The sequence below is a fragment of the Ranitomeya imitator genome, chromosome 1 (genome assembly GCF_032444005.1).
Source record: "Ranitomeya imitator isolate aRanImi1 chromosome 1, aRanImi1.pri, whole genome shotgun sequence".
NCBI classification, from domain to species: domain Eukaryota; kingdom Metazoa; phylum Chordata; class Amphibia; order Anura; family Dendrobatidae; genus Ranitomeya; species Ranitomeya imitator.
In genome coordinates this window covers 1,103,728,461-1,103,741,024 of record NC_091282.1, presented here as the reverse complement: position 1 = coordinate 1,103,741,024, position 12,564 = coordinate 1,103,728,461, and the positions used below count along the sequence as shown (strand labels likewise).

The window sequence follows — 12,564 nt, the reverse complement described above, 5'->3', positions numbered from 1 at the left end:
TTAAATTCTAGTATGCCCCAATTTTTTTTTTTTTTTTTTTAAATATATTTTAACTTTCCCCTCCTCACAAACTGTTCAAAAAAAAATAAATCTCCATGTCCCCATAGATAAAATATTGGTCATAGTGCGATCTGATCTGCTGTCAAATGGCACTCTTGACTAAAAATGCAGTCATGTGTACGAGCCTCAAGTTTGGCTACTATAATCGTACTCTATGGAAAATCCTATTGCCCTATAATTTGCTTTTCAGACCAAACCCATCAACAAGAGCTGAATTGTGCATCTTCTCCTCCCTTCAAATCTTTTGATGTTTTCAGTAATTATACAGACATGGCTGAAAGTTTTGGCACACTTCCACAAGATGTCGTATTTCTCCCAGAATATTATTGCAGTTACAAGTATTCTATAATATACATGTTTATTTCCTGTGGAACAACACAAAAAAGGGGGTGGGACAAATTGGATATGATTTCAAACACAACCCCAAAAATGGGCCTCACAAAATTGTTTGCACCCTCAACTTCATATTTTAGTTGCACACCCTTTGGAAGAAATAACTGCAATTAATTGCTTCCTATAACCATAAACCAGCTTCTTACACGTCTAGATCCGGATTCCTTTCTGGCCACTTCAGAGCTCTTCAAGCACTTTGCTTCCATCTATTTCTGGGTGCTTCTTGAAATGTTTGGGGTCATTGTCCTGATGGAAGACCCATGACCTAGGCCGCAAACCCAGCTTTGACACTGGGCACTACATTGTTACCCAAAATCTGTTGGTAACCTTCAGATTTCATGATTCCTTGCACGCAGTACCAGAGGCCAGCATATTTGACTGTAGGTACTGCCATTTCTTTGTAGGCCTCATTCTGTCTTCTGTAAATGGTAGAATGATGTGCTTTACTAAAAAGCTCCATCTTGGTCTCCTTTTCCCAGAAGGTTTTTGGCTTGCTCACATGCAAGTTGGCAAACTGCAGTCTAGTTGTGTGTGTTTTTTTTTTTTTTTGTCAGCAGTAGAGCCTTCCTGGGTCTCTTTCCAAAGCGTTTCCTTCAAATGTGGACGATGCACCCTGAGCTTGCAGGACAGCTCGAATTTCTTTGGAACTTGATTGGGGCTGCTTATCCAGCATCTGGACTATCCTTTATTGCAACATTTCATCAAGTTTTCTCTGCCCTACAAGGAGATTGGCTACAGTGCCACGGGTCTTGATTATGTTGTGGACAAAGGAACATCAAGATCTCTGGAGATGGACTTGCAACCTTGAGATTGTAGAAAAATTGTTTCTCAAGTCTGAGTTCTTTGTGTGTGCCATACTAAGCATGGAGAACAGCAGACAGCGGCATTTAACTACCGCTTCTGGCTGGAAATGAGCGCATCACTGACCCCCGTCACATGATCGAGGGTCAGCGATGCTTCTGCATAGTAACCATAGAGGTCCTTGAAACCTCTATGGTTACTGATCCCGGCTAGCCTAGCTGTGAGCGCCACCCTGTGGTCGACGCTCATAGCACACCTGCATTTCTGCTGCATAGCAGCGATCTGATGATTGCTGCTATGTAGCAGAGGCGATCGAGTTGTGCCAGCTTTTTGCCTCCTATGGAGGCTATTGAAGCATGGCAAAAGTAGGAAAAAAAAAATATAAGTTTAAATCAACCCCCATTTCGCCCCATTCAAAATAAATCATTAAAAATCAAACCTACACATAATTGCTATCGCCACGTTCAGAATCGCCCGATCTATCAATAAAAAAAAGCATTAACCTGATCGCTAAACAGCGTAGCAAGAAAATAATTTAAAACGCCAGAATTGTGTTTTTTTGGTCACTGCGAAATTGCATTAAAATGCAATAACGGGTGATCAAAAGAACATATCTGTACCAGAATGGTATCATTAAAAACGCCAGCTCGGCTTGCAAAAAATAAGCCCTCAACCGACCCCAGATCATGAAAAATGGAGACGCTACGGGTATCGGAAAATGGCGCAAATATTTTATTTTTTTAAATCAAAGTTTGGATATTTTTTTTCACCACTTAGATAAAAGATAACCTAGACACGTTAGGTGTCTATGAACTCGTAATGACCTGGAGAATCATAATGGCAGGTCAGTTTTGGCATTTAGTGAACCTAGCAAAAAAGCTAAACAAAAAACAAGTGTGGGATTGCACTTTTTTGCAATTTCACCGCACTTGGATTTTTTTTCCCCGTATTCTAGTACACAATATGCTAACACCAATGATGTCGTTCAAAAGTACAACTTGTTTCACAAAAAATAAGCCCTCACATGGCCACATTGACGGAAAAATAAAAAAGTTATGGCTCTGGGAAGGAGGGGAGCGAAAAACGAACACTGAAAAACGGAAAATCCCAAGGTCATGAAGGGTTTCGGATTTTTCAGATGTGATGTTCATATATTGCCCTTACAAGTTATTTTCCACAGGTGAGTTTGAATGAATATCACATGCTGGAAACAAAGTTGTTTACCCACAATTTTGGAAAGGTGCCAACAATGTTGTCCAACCACCCTTTTTAGGATTGTCTAAAATATACAAATGAAATAAACATGTGTAATTGCGTTAATTTTCTTGGTGAAATACCGTACTTCATTTTCTGGAATAATTTCAGGGGTGCCAACATTTTCAGCCATGACTGTATGGTATAAATCATTCAAAACTGCAACTCTCCATTCAGAAAAAAAACAAGGGACAGAAACTGCTCCTGTTATGAAGGGGTTAAACATAATTTACAGACTAAAGTCTTTCTCCTTGTGTTGCTGATCCAGCCATGGGGGAGTTTTTTTTTTTTTTTTCTTTGTAGAGCACTCTTCCCTGCCAGCAGTCTGGTTACGAAGGGTATTCTCACAGCCTGGATGTGCTTTTTCGGGTGTAAAGAAAAAAACAAACAAAAAAACAACTGCATTTTACAGTGGCAGCGAAATTGAGGCTTTTTTTTAAAACAAAAATAATGCATTAAAAAACACACCTGTAAAGTGCCACCATCGTATGCCTTTGGAAGCAGTGTTTTTCCATCTATGGGGAAAGTTTTGAGTTCAGAAAATAACTTTTGTAAAAGCTCCCCCACATGGGAACATGCCCTTATGGTGAGAACAGTAGTTAGCAGTGTGCAGTCTTGTGCATGGTAAATCGGTGGTTGTGTGCATAATTCTGTGGCTCCGGGTCTTCTTGCATGTGTGGCAGATTTGATCTTTCTGGACGTGTGCCTATGGTTCTTCTGCTAACACATCACCCCTCCCGTCTCTTCTCCTCCCACAGGTTAGAGCGCACCAGCAACAATGCAGGCACACGAGATTTTCAAGAGTATCCGGATCCCAGAGCTGGAGGACGTTCGCCAGTTGGTGCGTACTCTTCCCACGAACACCTTGATGGGCTTTGGTGCCTTTGCAGCTCTAACAACATATTGGTACGCCACAAGACCTAAAGCTCTGAAGCCCCCCTGTGACCTGGCCATGCAGTCTGTGGAAGTGAAGGTAAAGTGTCTGGCATCTGCGGCACCTGCCGTGTGCGCTCTTCGCGCTTCATAGGTTTCTTCTCTACCTCCAATCCTGCTATGTGATCCAGTCTTGTTCCATAATTACTAGCAAGTAAATGCTCACTACGTCCACACATCTCTGTACATGAGGGATGGTCTACAGAACTATTGACCTAATGCAAGTCGCCGTTTCTCATGGCTTATAAACCTTCATTGTTGTAGCTGATCGCAGTTAATCATACACCTACATTATATCTGATCACTTGCATTATTGATAGATCTTCAGTCTACGTCTGTCTGTGTTGAGTTGTAACTTCACGCCTGACCATGGATGTAGACCTTGTGCTCTGTAGAGTAGGCTCGCATAGGTCTTCTGCTTTCATTAAACCCTGTAGATGCTTACAAGAGAATTTCTAGGATGAAAATGTTTCTTTTTGCAGTCAAACGACACATCTCCGAATCGTAAAATGCAAGTGACTAGCACACTCCAAAAGTGTTGTGATGCAAAGTGGGGGTTTTATTTACATACAGTATTCACAAACGTTTCGGTCGTTACTGGACCTTCATCAGTGTGCTAATATACTAGTATGCTTAGAGAAGCCCCGAGTAGCAAGGTTAGATTGCATCAATAAAAAGCCTGAAGACCTATAGGTCGTGGGGGTAGGCACAAGCCGCAGAGATACAATGGTGTGTCACGAGTGACACTAACTGCTGGATGGAGCAGGAGCCACGCGGAATGTACTGCCAGTATGGGCTGCAAAATAGTGCGCATGAGGTAGAAACAAGCTACTGTGATAGTCCTTGACACATTACCCTATCACAGTAGCTTGTTTCTACCTCATGCGCGTGATTTTGCAGCCCATACTGGCAGTACATTCCGCGTGGCTTTTGCTCCATCCAGCAGTTAGTGTCACTTGTGACACACCATTGTATCTCTGCGGCTTGTGCCGCACTCCGCACTATCTCCTGCACTCTTCTGAGGACAAAGCACTGATGTTACCTAAGGTAGGACTCCTCCTATCCTGGGAATCGCCTGCACATCATCTCTCCTCTATAATTTAATAATGTAATGGAGTTATTCATGCACATTACCTGCTCTATTGCCGCTTGTCATCTAATATTTCCTGTTGCTTGTCTAGCACCAACCTATACTGCAGCGCAGGCCACCCTATAATCAGACGCCTATCCCACACACTAGGACCCTGTTATACCAGACAATCTCCATCCAAACACTTAAAAAAAATAAATTACAAACACCATGCAGATATTCCTGTTTAGGGTCAAGGTGTCATGGCTGCCAGCATTTTCTTTGCACAGCTTCACAACTCCTTCCAACACCACCCCCAACAGCCAGTAGAAACGTGAAAATTAACCCTTTCATGTTGCAGTGCCCTGTAATGTCTTTTGCTACGTTTAAGCAGATTGGTGGTCATATAACGGCCACACATCTAATTGCACAGTGATCATTAACACGATCTTTCTGTGCGCATAAAATATCATATTTGGCAGTGCGTGTCCTGTGTACAATGATTTTTCAGCTAGCTTAAAGAGAATCTGTCAGCAGGTTTTTTTCTATGTAATCTAAAAACTTCATACTGGAGGAACAGAGACCCTGAATCCAGTGTTATGTCACTTATTAGGCTGTGATGTAATCAATTTCATCAGCGGGAGATTATATAGGTCAAGTGTGGTGACTGATTCCCTTTAATCAGAAACTATTAATATGGACATAAGGGTTATAGACTGAGTGATTCCTCATATCGGCTGTGGTGCTGAGAAATCCTCTTTTATCAGTTTATATAAGGGACCTCTTCCAGGCTGCAGGGCGGATGTTGTCTGGAGGAGATAAGGCTACGTTCACATTAGCGTTTTGCGTGTTTGCGTCGGGCGACGCATGCGTCCCTATATTTAACATGGGGGACGCATGGACATGCATTGTGCTGCGTTGTGCGACGCATGCGTTTTTTTTTTTTGCCGCAAGCGTCGGGCGCAGAAGACGCAACAAGTTGCATTTTTCTTGCGTCAAAATTTCGGCAAAAAAGGCCGCATGCGTCGCAAAAGCAGCATTTTTGCGTGCATTTTGGTGCGTTTTTATTTGCGTTGTGCGTTGCGTCGCCGATGCAGCGGCGCACAACGCAAATGTGAACGAACGTAGCCTAACTCTGCCCCGAGAGATTATTTTACATACAGGGGAATTACCAGTGTGAGACAAACGAACACTGAACAGGAGAAATTAACCTTGTCGTCTTGCTAACACATTTAGCTTCCATTATGTGTCCATTTTCAGAAAGAAAGTGTTATGCAGAATTTCGTACAATACACCCTACTTAATTTAAAAAAACAAAACAAAAAAACCCCACAATGGAACCCATCCAGGTCTCTCAATATTCATTGGGACTGTCTGCTTCCTTTCACATCAGTTATGAAACAAAACATTGTAGTGGATGTCCCATGAGCAAAGTACATTTTAATTAATGGATCTTAGAATGAAAATTTCCACTATTAAAAGCGTTTAATTAAAAAAAAAAAAAAAAGTTCCTGTGTGGGGTTAATGCTATAAATGTGCCCCTGCTGTGTAATGGCTGTCTGACCGTACAGGAACATGGTCTGATCCTACCACATGAGGAGGTCACGATATACAGTATACTTTGCTCATGGGACAACCACTTCAATGTTTTGTTTCATGACTGATGTGAAACGAGGCAGCAAGTCCCAATGAATATTGTGAGACCTGGATGGGTTCCATTGTGGGCGTTTTTTTTTTTTTTTTTTTTTTTTAGAGCTATTGATTAAATGGTACTTTGCGACAACCCGTTTAACTCCATTTCTGTTCCTATATTGCAAAAAAAGCTACATAGAAATAAATACAAGACCTCCAATTTTGTGATAAAATGTGCTAATATCGGAGTATAATACAGTTGTGGCCAAAAGTATTGACACCTCTGCAATTCTGTCAGATAATACTCATTTTCTTCCTGAAAATGATTGCAAACACAAATTCTTTGTTATTACTATCTTCATTTACTTTGTCTTAAATGAAAAAACACAAAAAGAATTGTCCTAAAGCCAAATTGGATATAATTCCACACCAAACATAAAAAAGGGGGTGGACAAAAGTATTGGCACTGTTCGCAAAATCATGTGATGCTTCTCTAATTTGTGTAATTAACAGCACCTGTAACTTACCTGTGGTACCTAACAGGTGTTGGCAATAACTAAATCACACTTGCAGCCAGTTGACATGGATTAAAGTTGACTCCACCTCTGTTCTGTGTCCTTGTGTGTACCACATTGAGCATGGAGAAAAGAAAGAAGACCAAAGAACTGTCTGAGGACTTGAGAAACCAAATTGGAGATGGACTTGTAGCCTTGATTGCTCATGCTTCCTCACAAAGACCTGAATGTTCCTGTGTCTACCGTGCACAGTGTCATTGAGAAGTTCAAAGCCCATGGCACTGTGGCTAACCTCCCTAGATGTGGACGGAAAAGAAAAATTGACAAGATTTCAACGCAAGATTGTGCGGATGTTGGATAAAGAACCTCAACTAACATCCAAACAAGTTCAAGCTGCCCTGCAGTCCAAGGGTACAACAGTGTCAACCCGTACTATCCGTCGGCGTCTGAATGACAAGGGACTGTATGGTAGGAGACCCAGGAAGACCCCACTTCTTACCCCGAGACCTAAAAAAGCCAAGCTGGAGTTTGCCAAAACTTACCTGAAAAAGCCTAAAATGGTTTGGGAGCATGTTCTCTGGTCAGATGAGACAAAAGTAGAGCTTTTTGGGCAAAGGCATCAACATAGAGTTTACAGGAGAAAAAAAGGCATTCAAAGAAAAGAACACGGTCCCTACAGTCAAACATGGCGGAGGTTCCCTGATGTTTTGGGGTTGCTTTGCTGCCTCTGGCACTGGACTGCTTGACCTTGTGCATGGCTTATAAAGTCTGAAGACTACCAACAAATTTTGCAGCATAATGTAAGGCCCAGTGTGAGAGAGCTGGGTCTCCCTCACAGGTCATGGGTCTTCCAGCAGGACAATGACCCAAAACACACTTCAAAAAGCACTAGAAAATGGTTTGAGAGAAAGCACTGGAGACTTCTAAGGTGGCCAGCAACGAGTCCAGACCTGAATCCCATAGAACACCTGTGGAGAGATCTAAAAATGGCAGTTTGGAGAAGGCACCCTTCAAATATCAGGGACCTGGAGCAGTTTGCCAAAGAAGAATGGTCTAAAATTCCAGCAGAGCATTGTAAGAAACTCATTGATGGTTACCGGAAGCGGTTGGTCGCAGTTATTTTGGCTAAAGGTTGTGCAACCAATTATTAGGCTGAGGGTGCCAATACTATTGTCTGGCCCATTTTGGGAGTTTTGTGTGAAATGATCAATGTTTTGCTTTTTGCTTCATTCTCTTGTGTGTTTTTTTTTTTTTTTTTTTTTCTTTTCATTTAAGACGAATTAAATGAAGATTAATACCAACGAATCTGTGATTGCAATCATTTTCAGGCAGAAACTGAGTATTATCTGACAGAATTGCAGGGGTGTCAATACTTTTGGCCACAACTGTATAAGGTAGTAATGTTATACAAAGAGCTGGTGCCCACTGTGAGGCAGTGACTGGTGCTACCTGTAGGGGTCGCTGAATAGCGAAATCTCTCTCCCCCCCCCCCCCCCCCCCCCCCATATGTGCATGGAGGCATAATGAGGCCATGGGAATGTATTACAGTCAGACATAGCTGTGGTTGCAATGTAGACTAAAGCGAGTATAGGTCTTGGACATGCTGGCTGTCCATGGCAGATTTGGGGAAAACCTGCTCTGGGCTTATGTGTGAAGAAATAGACTGCAGATGGTGGTAGTGCAGTCCATTCCATTCCTGGCCCAGATTTTCCATGTGGCCCAAGGCCTCAGGTTGCTAGGTAAAAACCATGCAGTATAGGGTTTGGGTGTCAGGGTCACAGTCAGTGTCATTCTGGTGTATGCTAAAGGGTGGAGCAAGTCGGCTCTGCAAAGCTCCTGTGTGAGGCAACACAGGCAAGTAGAGCCAGGCAGCCTGGGGAGCGGAGACTCTTGGCACCCACAACGTGCACAGCAATTTAGTCACCCACGGTAACTGGTCTAGGAGGTGGACATCTTGTGCCCGGCAGTGATCTGAAGGTAGACTGTCCCGTGCCCTAAGGTGGACTGGCGTTTTTAGTGACTGAACTGGAGGATATGGTTCCCAGCTGCGAACCGGAGGATATCTTGTACTGTGTAAAGCTGTGAGTGAAGAGACATTAACACGGCCGTGCAGTCGCCCACGGCAGCAGGTCAGAGGTGGACTGGTGTGTTTAGTGACTGTAATCCAGAGGATATATGCCTGGCTGCGATCCGGAGGATATTGTGTGCTGTGTAGGAGTTGGGCATTAAAGGGAACCTGTCCAACACCCCCCCCCCCCCCCCCCCCAGGCGTTTGTGACTAAGGGTACCGTCACACAGTGGCATTTTGATCGCTACGACGGCACGATTTGTGACATTCCAGCGATATATCCGTGACGTTCCAGCGATCTCACTGTGTCTGACACGCTCCTGCGATCAGGGACCCCGCTGAGAATCGTACGTCGTAGCAGATCGTTTGAAACTTTCTTTCGTCGTCTAGTGTCCCGCTGTGGCGGCATGATCGCAAGGTGTGCACGATATTGTATACGATGTGCGCATAGTAACCACGGCTTCTACATCGCACATACGTCATGAAATTATCGCTCCAGCGTCGTACATTGCAAAGTGTGACAGCAGTCTACGACGCTGGAGCGATATTGTTACGATGCTGGAGCGTCACGGATCGTGCCGTCGTAGCGATCAAAATGCCACTGTGTGACGGTACCCTAAGAGCCACCTTGTGCAGCAGTAATGCTGCATTCTGACAAGGTGGCTCTTTTAGTTCTTGGTGCTGTAACTGCCGAAATAGTCAGTTTTGTAATTTGTCCTAAATGCCTTTTCTTCAGTCAAGGAGGCAGGCCTTTCCCCCCTGCTGCAGATGCCACACAGCCTCCTCACCGCTGTTTTGAAATGAGCCTGCGCTCTTTTCTCTTGCCTTGGGCAGGCGCAGTGAACGCTGCCCGTCTATCCTCATATGCAGTCAAGCTGACTGCGCCTGTGCGGACGCCCTGCCTGTGAATCCCAGCCCCATAGTATGAATAAATAAGACACTGCGGGGCTGGGCAGGGCGTCCGCACAGGCGCAGTCAGCTGGACTGCATATGAGGACAGACGGGCAGCGCTCACTGCGCCTGCCCAAGGCAGGAGAAAAGGGCGCAGGCGCTGGCTCATTTCAAAACAGTGGTGAGGAGGCGGCGCCAAGAAGATTTGAGTGACGGCTGTGTGGCCTGCCTCCTTGACTGAAGAAAAGATATTTAGGACAAATTACAAAACTGATTATTTCGGCAGTTACAGCACCCAGAACTAAAAGAGCCACCTTGTCAGAATGCAGCATTACTGCTGCACAAGGTGACTCTTTTAGTTAAAAACGCCTGGCGGGGGGTTGGGTATGACAGGTTCCCTTTAATGCTGTGAAGTAAACTAATTTAAAGACTTTTCTTTGGCACTTTGCTGGGTTACTGCCTCATCATCACTGCAGTGTGCTACTGCAGCACTACACCACATTTAGGTGGAAACTCAATGATGCATGTCCTCTAAGCTGCATCATTGTGTAGTAGTAAATGCAGCAATATCTGCACAATATTTGGCGATTACCACTGTTTAATTTGCTGTGTGATTTCCATTGTGTAAATTCGGCAGCAAATAAATTGTGAACGTACCAACCAGTGGTGGGGGCCGTAAATCAGTTATGTATGGCGTTATTAGTGACATCGAAAGAGTGTTCCCTCACATCCCACCCATACACTTTTTATGGAAATCTCTCTGCCAACTATAAGTCCACAACTTATGAAGTGCATCCCCTCTTTTTTTTTTTTTTTTTTTTTTTTTTAGTGGTGGGGGAAAAAAAACCTTTAGTCAGTCAGGGGAGACATAGGGAGGGCGACTTTAGTCAGTCGGGGTGATGGAGCCCTCTTTCATCCCTATCTACGCCTTACTCCCAAGTGAGGAAGACCCCCTCTATTACCTCTGACTAAAACCCCATTTATAGTTGCAGGGGGGCCCTTCAGTTAAGGTACTGTCACACTGAACGATATCGCTAGCGATCCGTGACATTGCAGCGTCCTGGCTAGCGATATCGTTCAGTTTGACACGCAGCAGCGATCAGGATCCTGCTGTGATGTCGTTGGTCGCTGCAGAAAGTCCAGCACTTTATTTCGTCGCTGGACTCCCTGCAGACATCGCTGAATCGGCGTGTGTGACGCCGATTCAGCGATGTCTTCACTGGTAACCAGGGTAAACATTGGGTTACTAAGCGCAGGGCCGCGCTTAGTAACCCGATGTTTACCCTGGTTACCATCGTAAAAGTAAAAAAAACACACTACATACTTACCTTCCGCTGTCTGTCCCCGGCGCTGTGCTTCTCTGCACTGGCTGTGAGCGCCGGCCAGCCGGAAAGCACAGCGGTGACGTCACCACTCTGCTTTCCGGCCGCTGTGCTCACAGTCCGTGCAGGAAAGCACAGTGCTGGGGACAGACAGCGGAAGGTAAGTATGTAGTGTGTTTTTTTTACTTTTACGATGGTAACCAGGGTAAACATCGGGTTAGTAAGCGGCCCTGCGCTTAGTAACCCGATGTTTACCCTGGTTACCGGCATTGTTGGTCGCTGGAGAGCTGTCTGTGTGACAGCTCTCCAGCGACCAAACAGCGACGCTGCAGCGTCGCTGAGTGTGAAGGTACCTTTAAGCGACGCTGCAGCGATACCGACAACGATGTCGATCGCTGCAGCATCGCTGTTTGGTCGCTGGAGAGCTGTCACACAGACAGCTCTCCAGCGACCAACGATGCCAGTAACCAGGGTAAACATCGGGTTACTAAGCGCAGGGCCGCGCTTAGTAACCCGATGTTTACCCTGGTTACCAGCGTAAAAGTAAAAAAAAAAACAAACACTACATACTTACATTCCGCTGTCTGTTCCCAGGCGTTCTGCTTTCCTGCACTGTGTAAGCACAGCGGCCGGAAAGCAGAGCGGTGACGTCACCGCTGTGCTCTGCTTTCCGGCTGGCCGGCGCCCACAGTGCAGAGAAGCACAGCGGGGGACAGACAGCGGAAGGTAAGTATGTAGTGGTTGTTGGTTTTTTTTTTTTTTTTACTTTTACGCTGGTAACCAGGGTAAACATCGGGTTACTAAGCGCGGCCCTGCGCTTAGTAACCCGATGTTCACCTTGGTTACCAGTGAAGACATCGCTGAATCGGCGTCACACACGCCGATTCAGCGATGTCTGCAGGGAGTCCAGCGACGAAACAAAGTGCTGAACTTTCTGCAGCGACCAACGATGGCACAGCAGGGGCCTGATCACTGCTGCCTGTCAAACTGAACGATATCGCTAGCCAGGACGCTGCAACGTCACGGATCGCTAGCGATATCGTTCAGTGTGAAGGTACCTTTAGTTGTGGTGATCAGGAAGTCTGGTGCATAGATCACTTACTTTTGTGCTGCACCACCAGGGAGCAATCTGTCTCGCTCTATGGTGCTGGTGAGGAGAGGGGAACGCAGGGGAGAGCTCTGTTGCAACCTGAGGTCTGTCACCACTATGTAAGCCTGAACGCTGACACTTTGCTGTGCCAGTGCCTGGGCCCACATGAGAATGCTCTGGTGGGCCAGTCCGATCCTGCCTGTAGAATGGTGCAGGAGTGTCTTTACATCTGCTGTGCCTGATAGAACAGGGCATGATATGCGGAGCAACACAACACTGAAGGAGAACCATTTCCATGCTAGTAATCAAATGAATGTAAGAAGTTTACAGTGTATTGTATGATAAAATATCCTGACTGGGATCCTACAATCTCGCACCTTGCCATTGTGTAGTGCTGGTACTTTGAGCGTCTGTGACCAGTCAGTGGGCAGAGTCTCTGATCCGACACTATAGCTCTCCAGTCTGTATAACCTGATGGCCTAGTGTCCTGGTGTGAATTTTCCGTGTGATGTAAATAACTAGTGGTGTAAATTACT

The 12,564-nt window shown here is 45.1% G+C and overlaps 1 protein-coding gene across 4 annotated transcripts in view; it reads left to right on the top strand.

The window, feature by feature from the left end:
* ACSL1 (acyl-CoA synthetase long chain family member 1) overlaps positions 1-12,564 on the top strand; it is a 106,601-nt gene that overhangs the window by 24,363 nt on the left and 69,674 nt on the right. For all 4 annotated transcript variants that reach the window (XM_069744314.1, XM_069744317.1, XM_069744315.1 and 1 more), the window contains exon 2: positions 3,267-3,481. In XM_069744314.1, coding sequence (XP_069600415.1) covers positions 3,287-3,481 — 195 coding nt within the window. In that variant the 5' untranslated portion in view covers positions 3,267-3,286. The remainder of the gene's footprint in view (positions 1-3,266; positions 3,482-12,564) is intronic.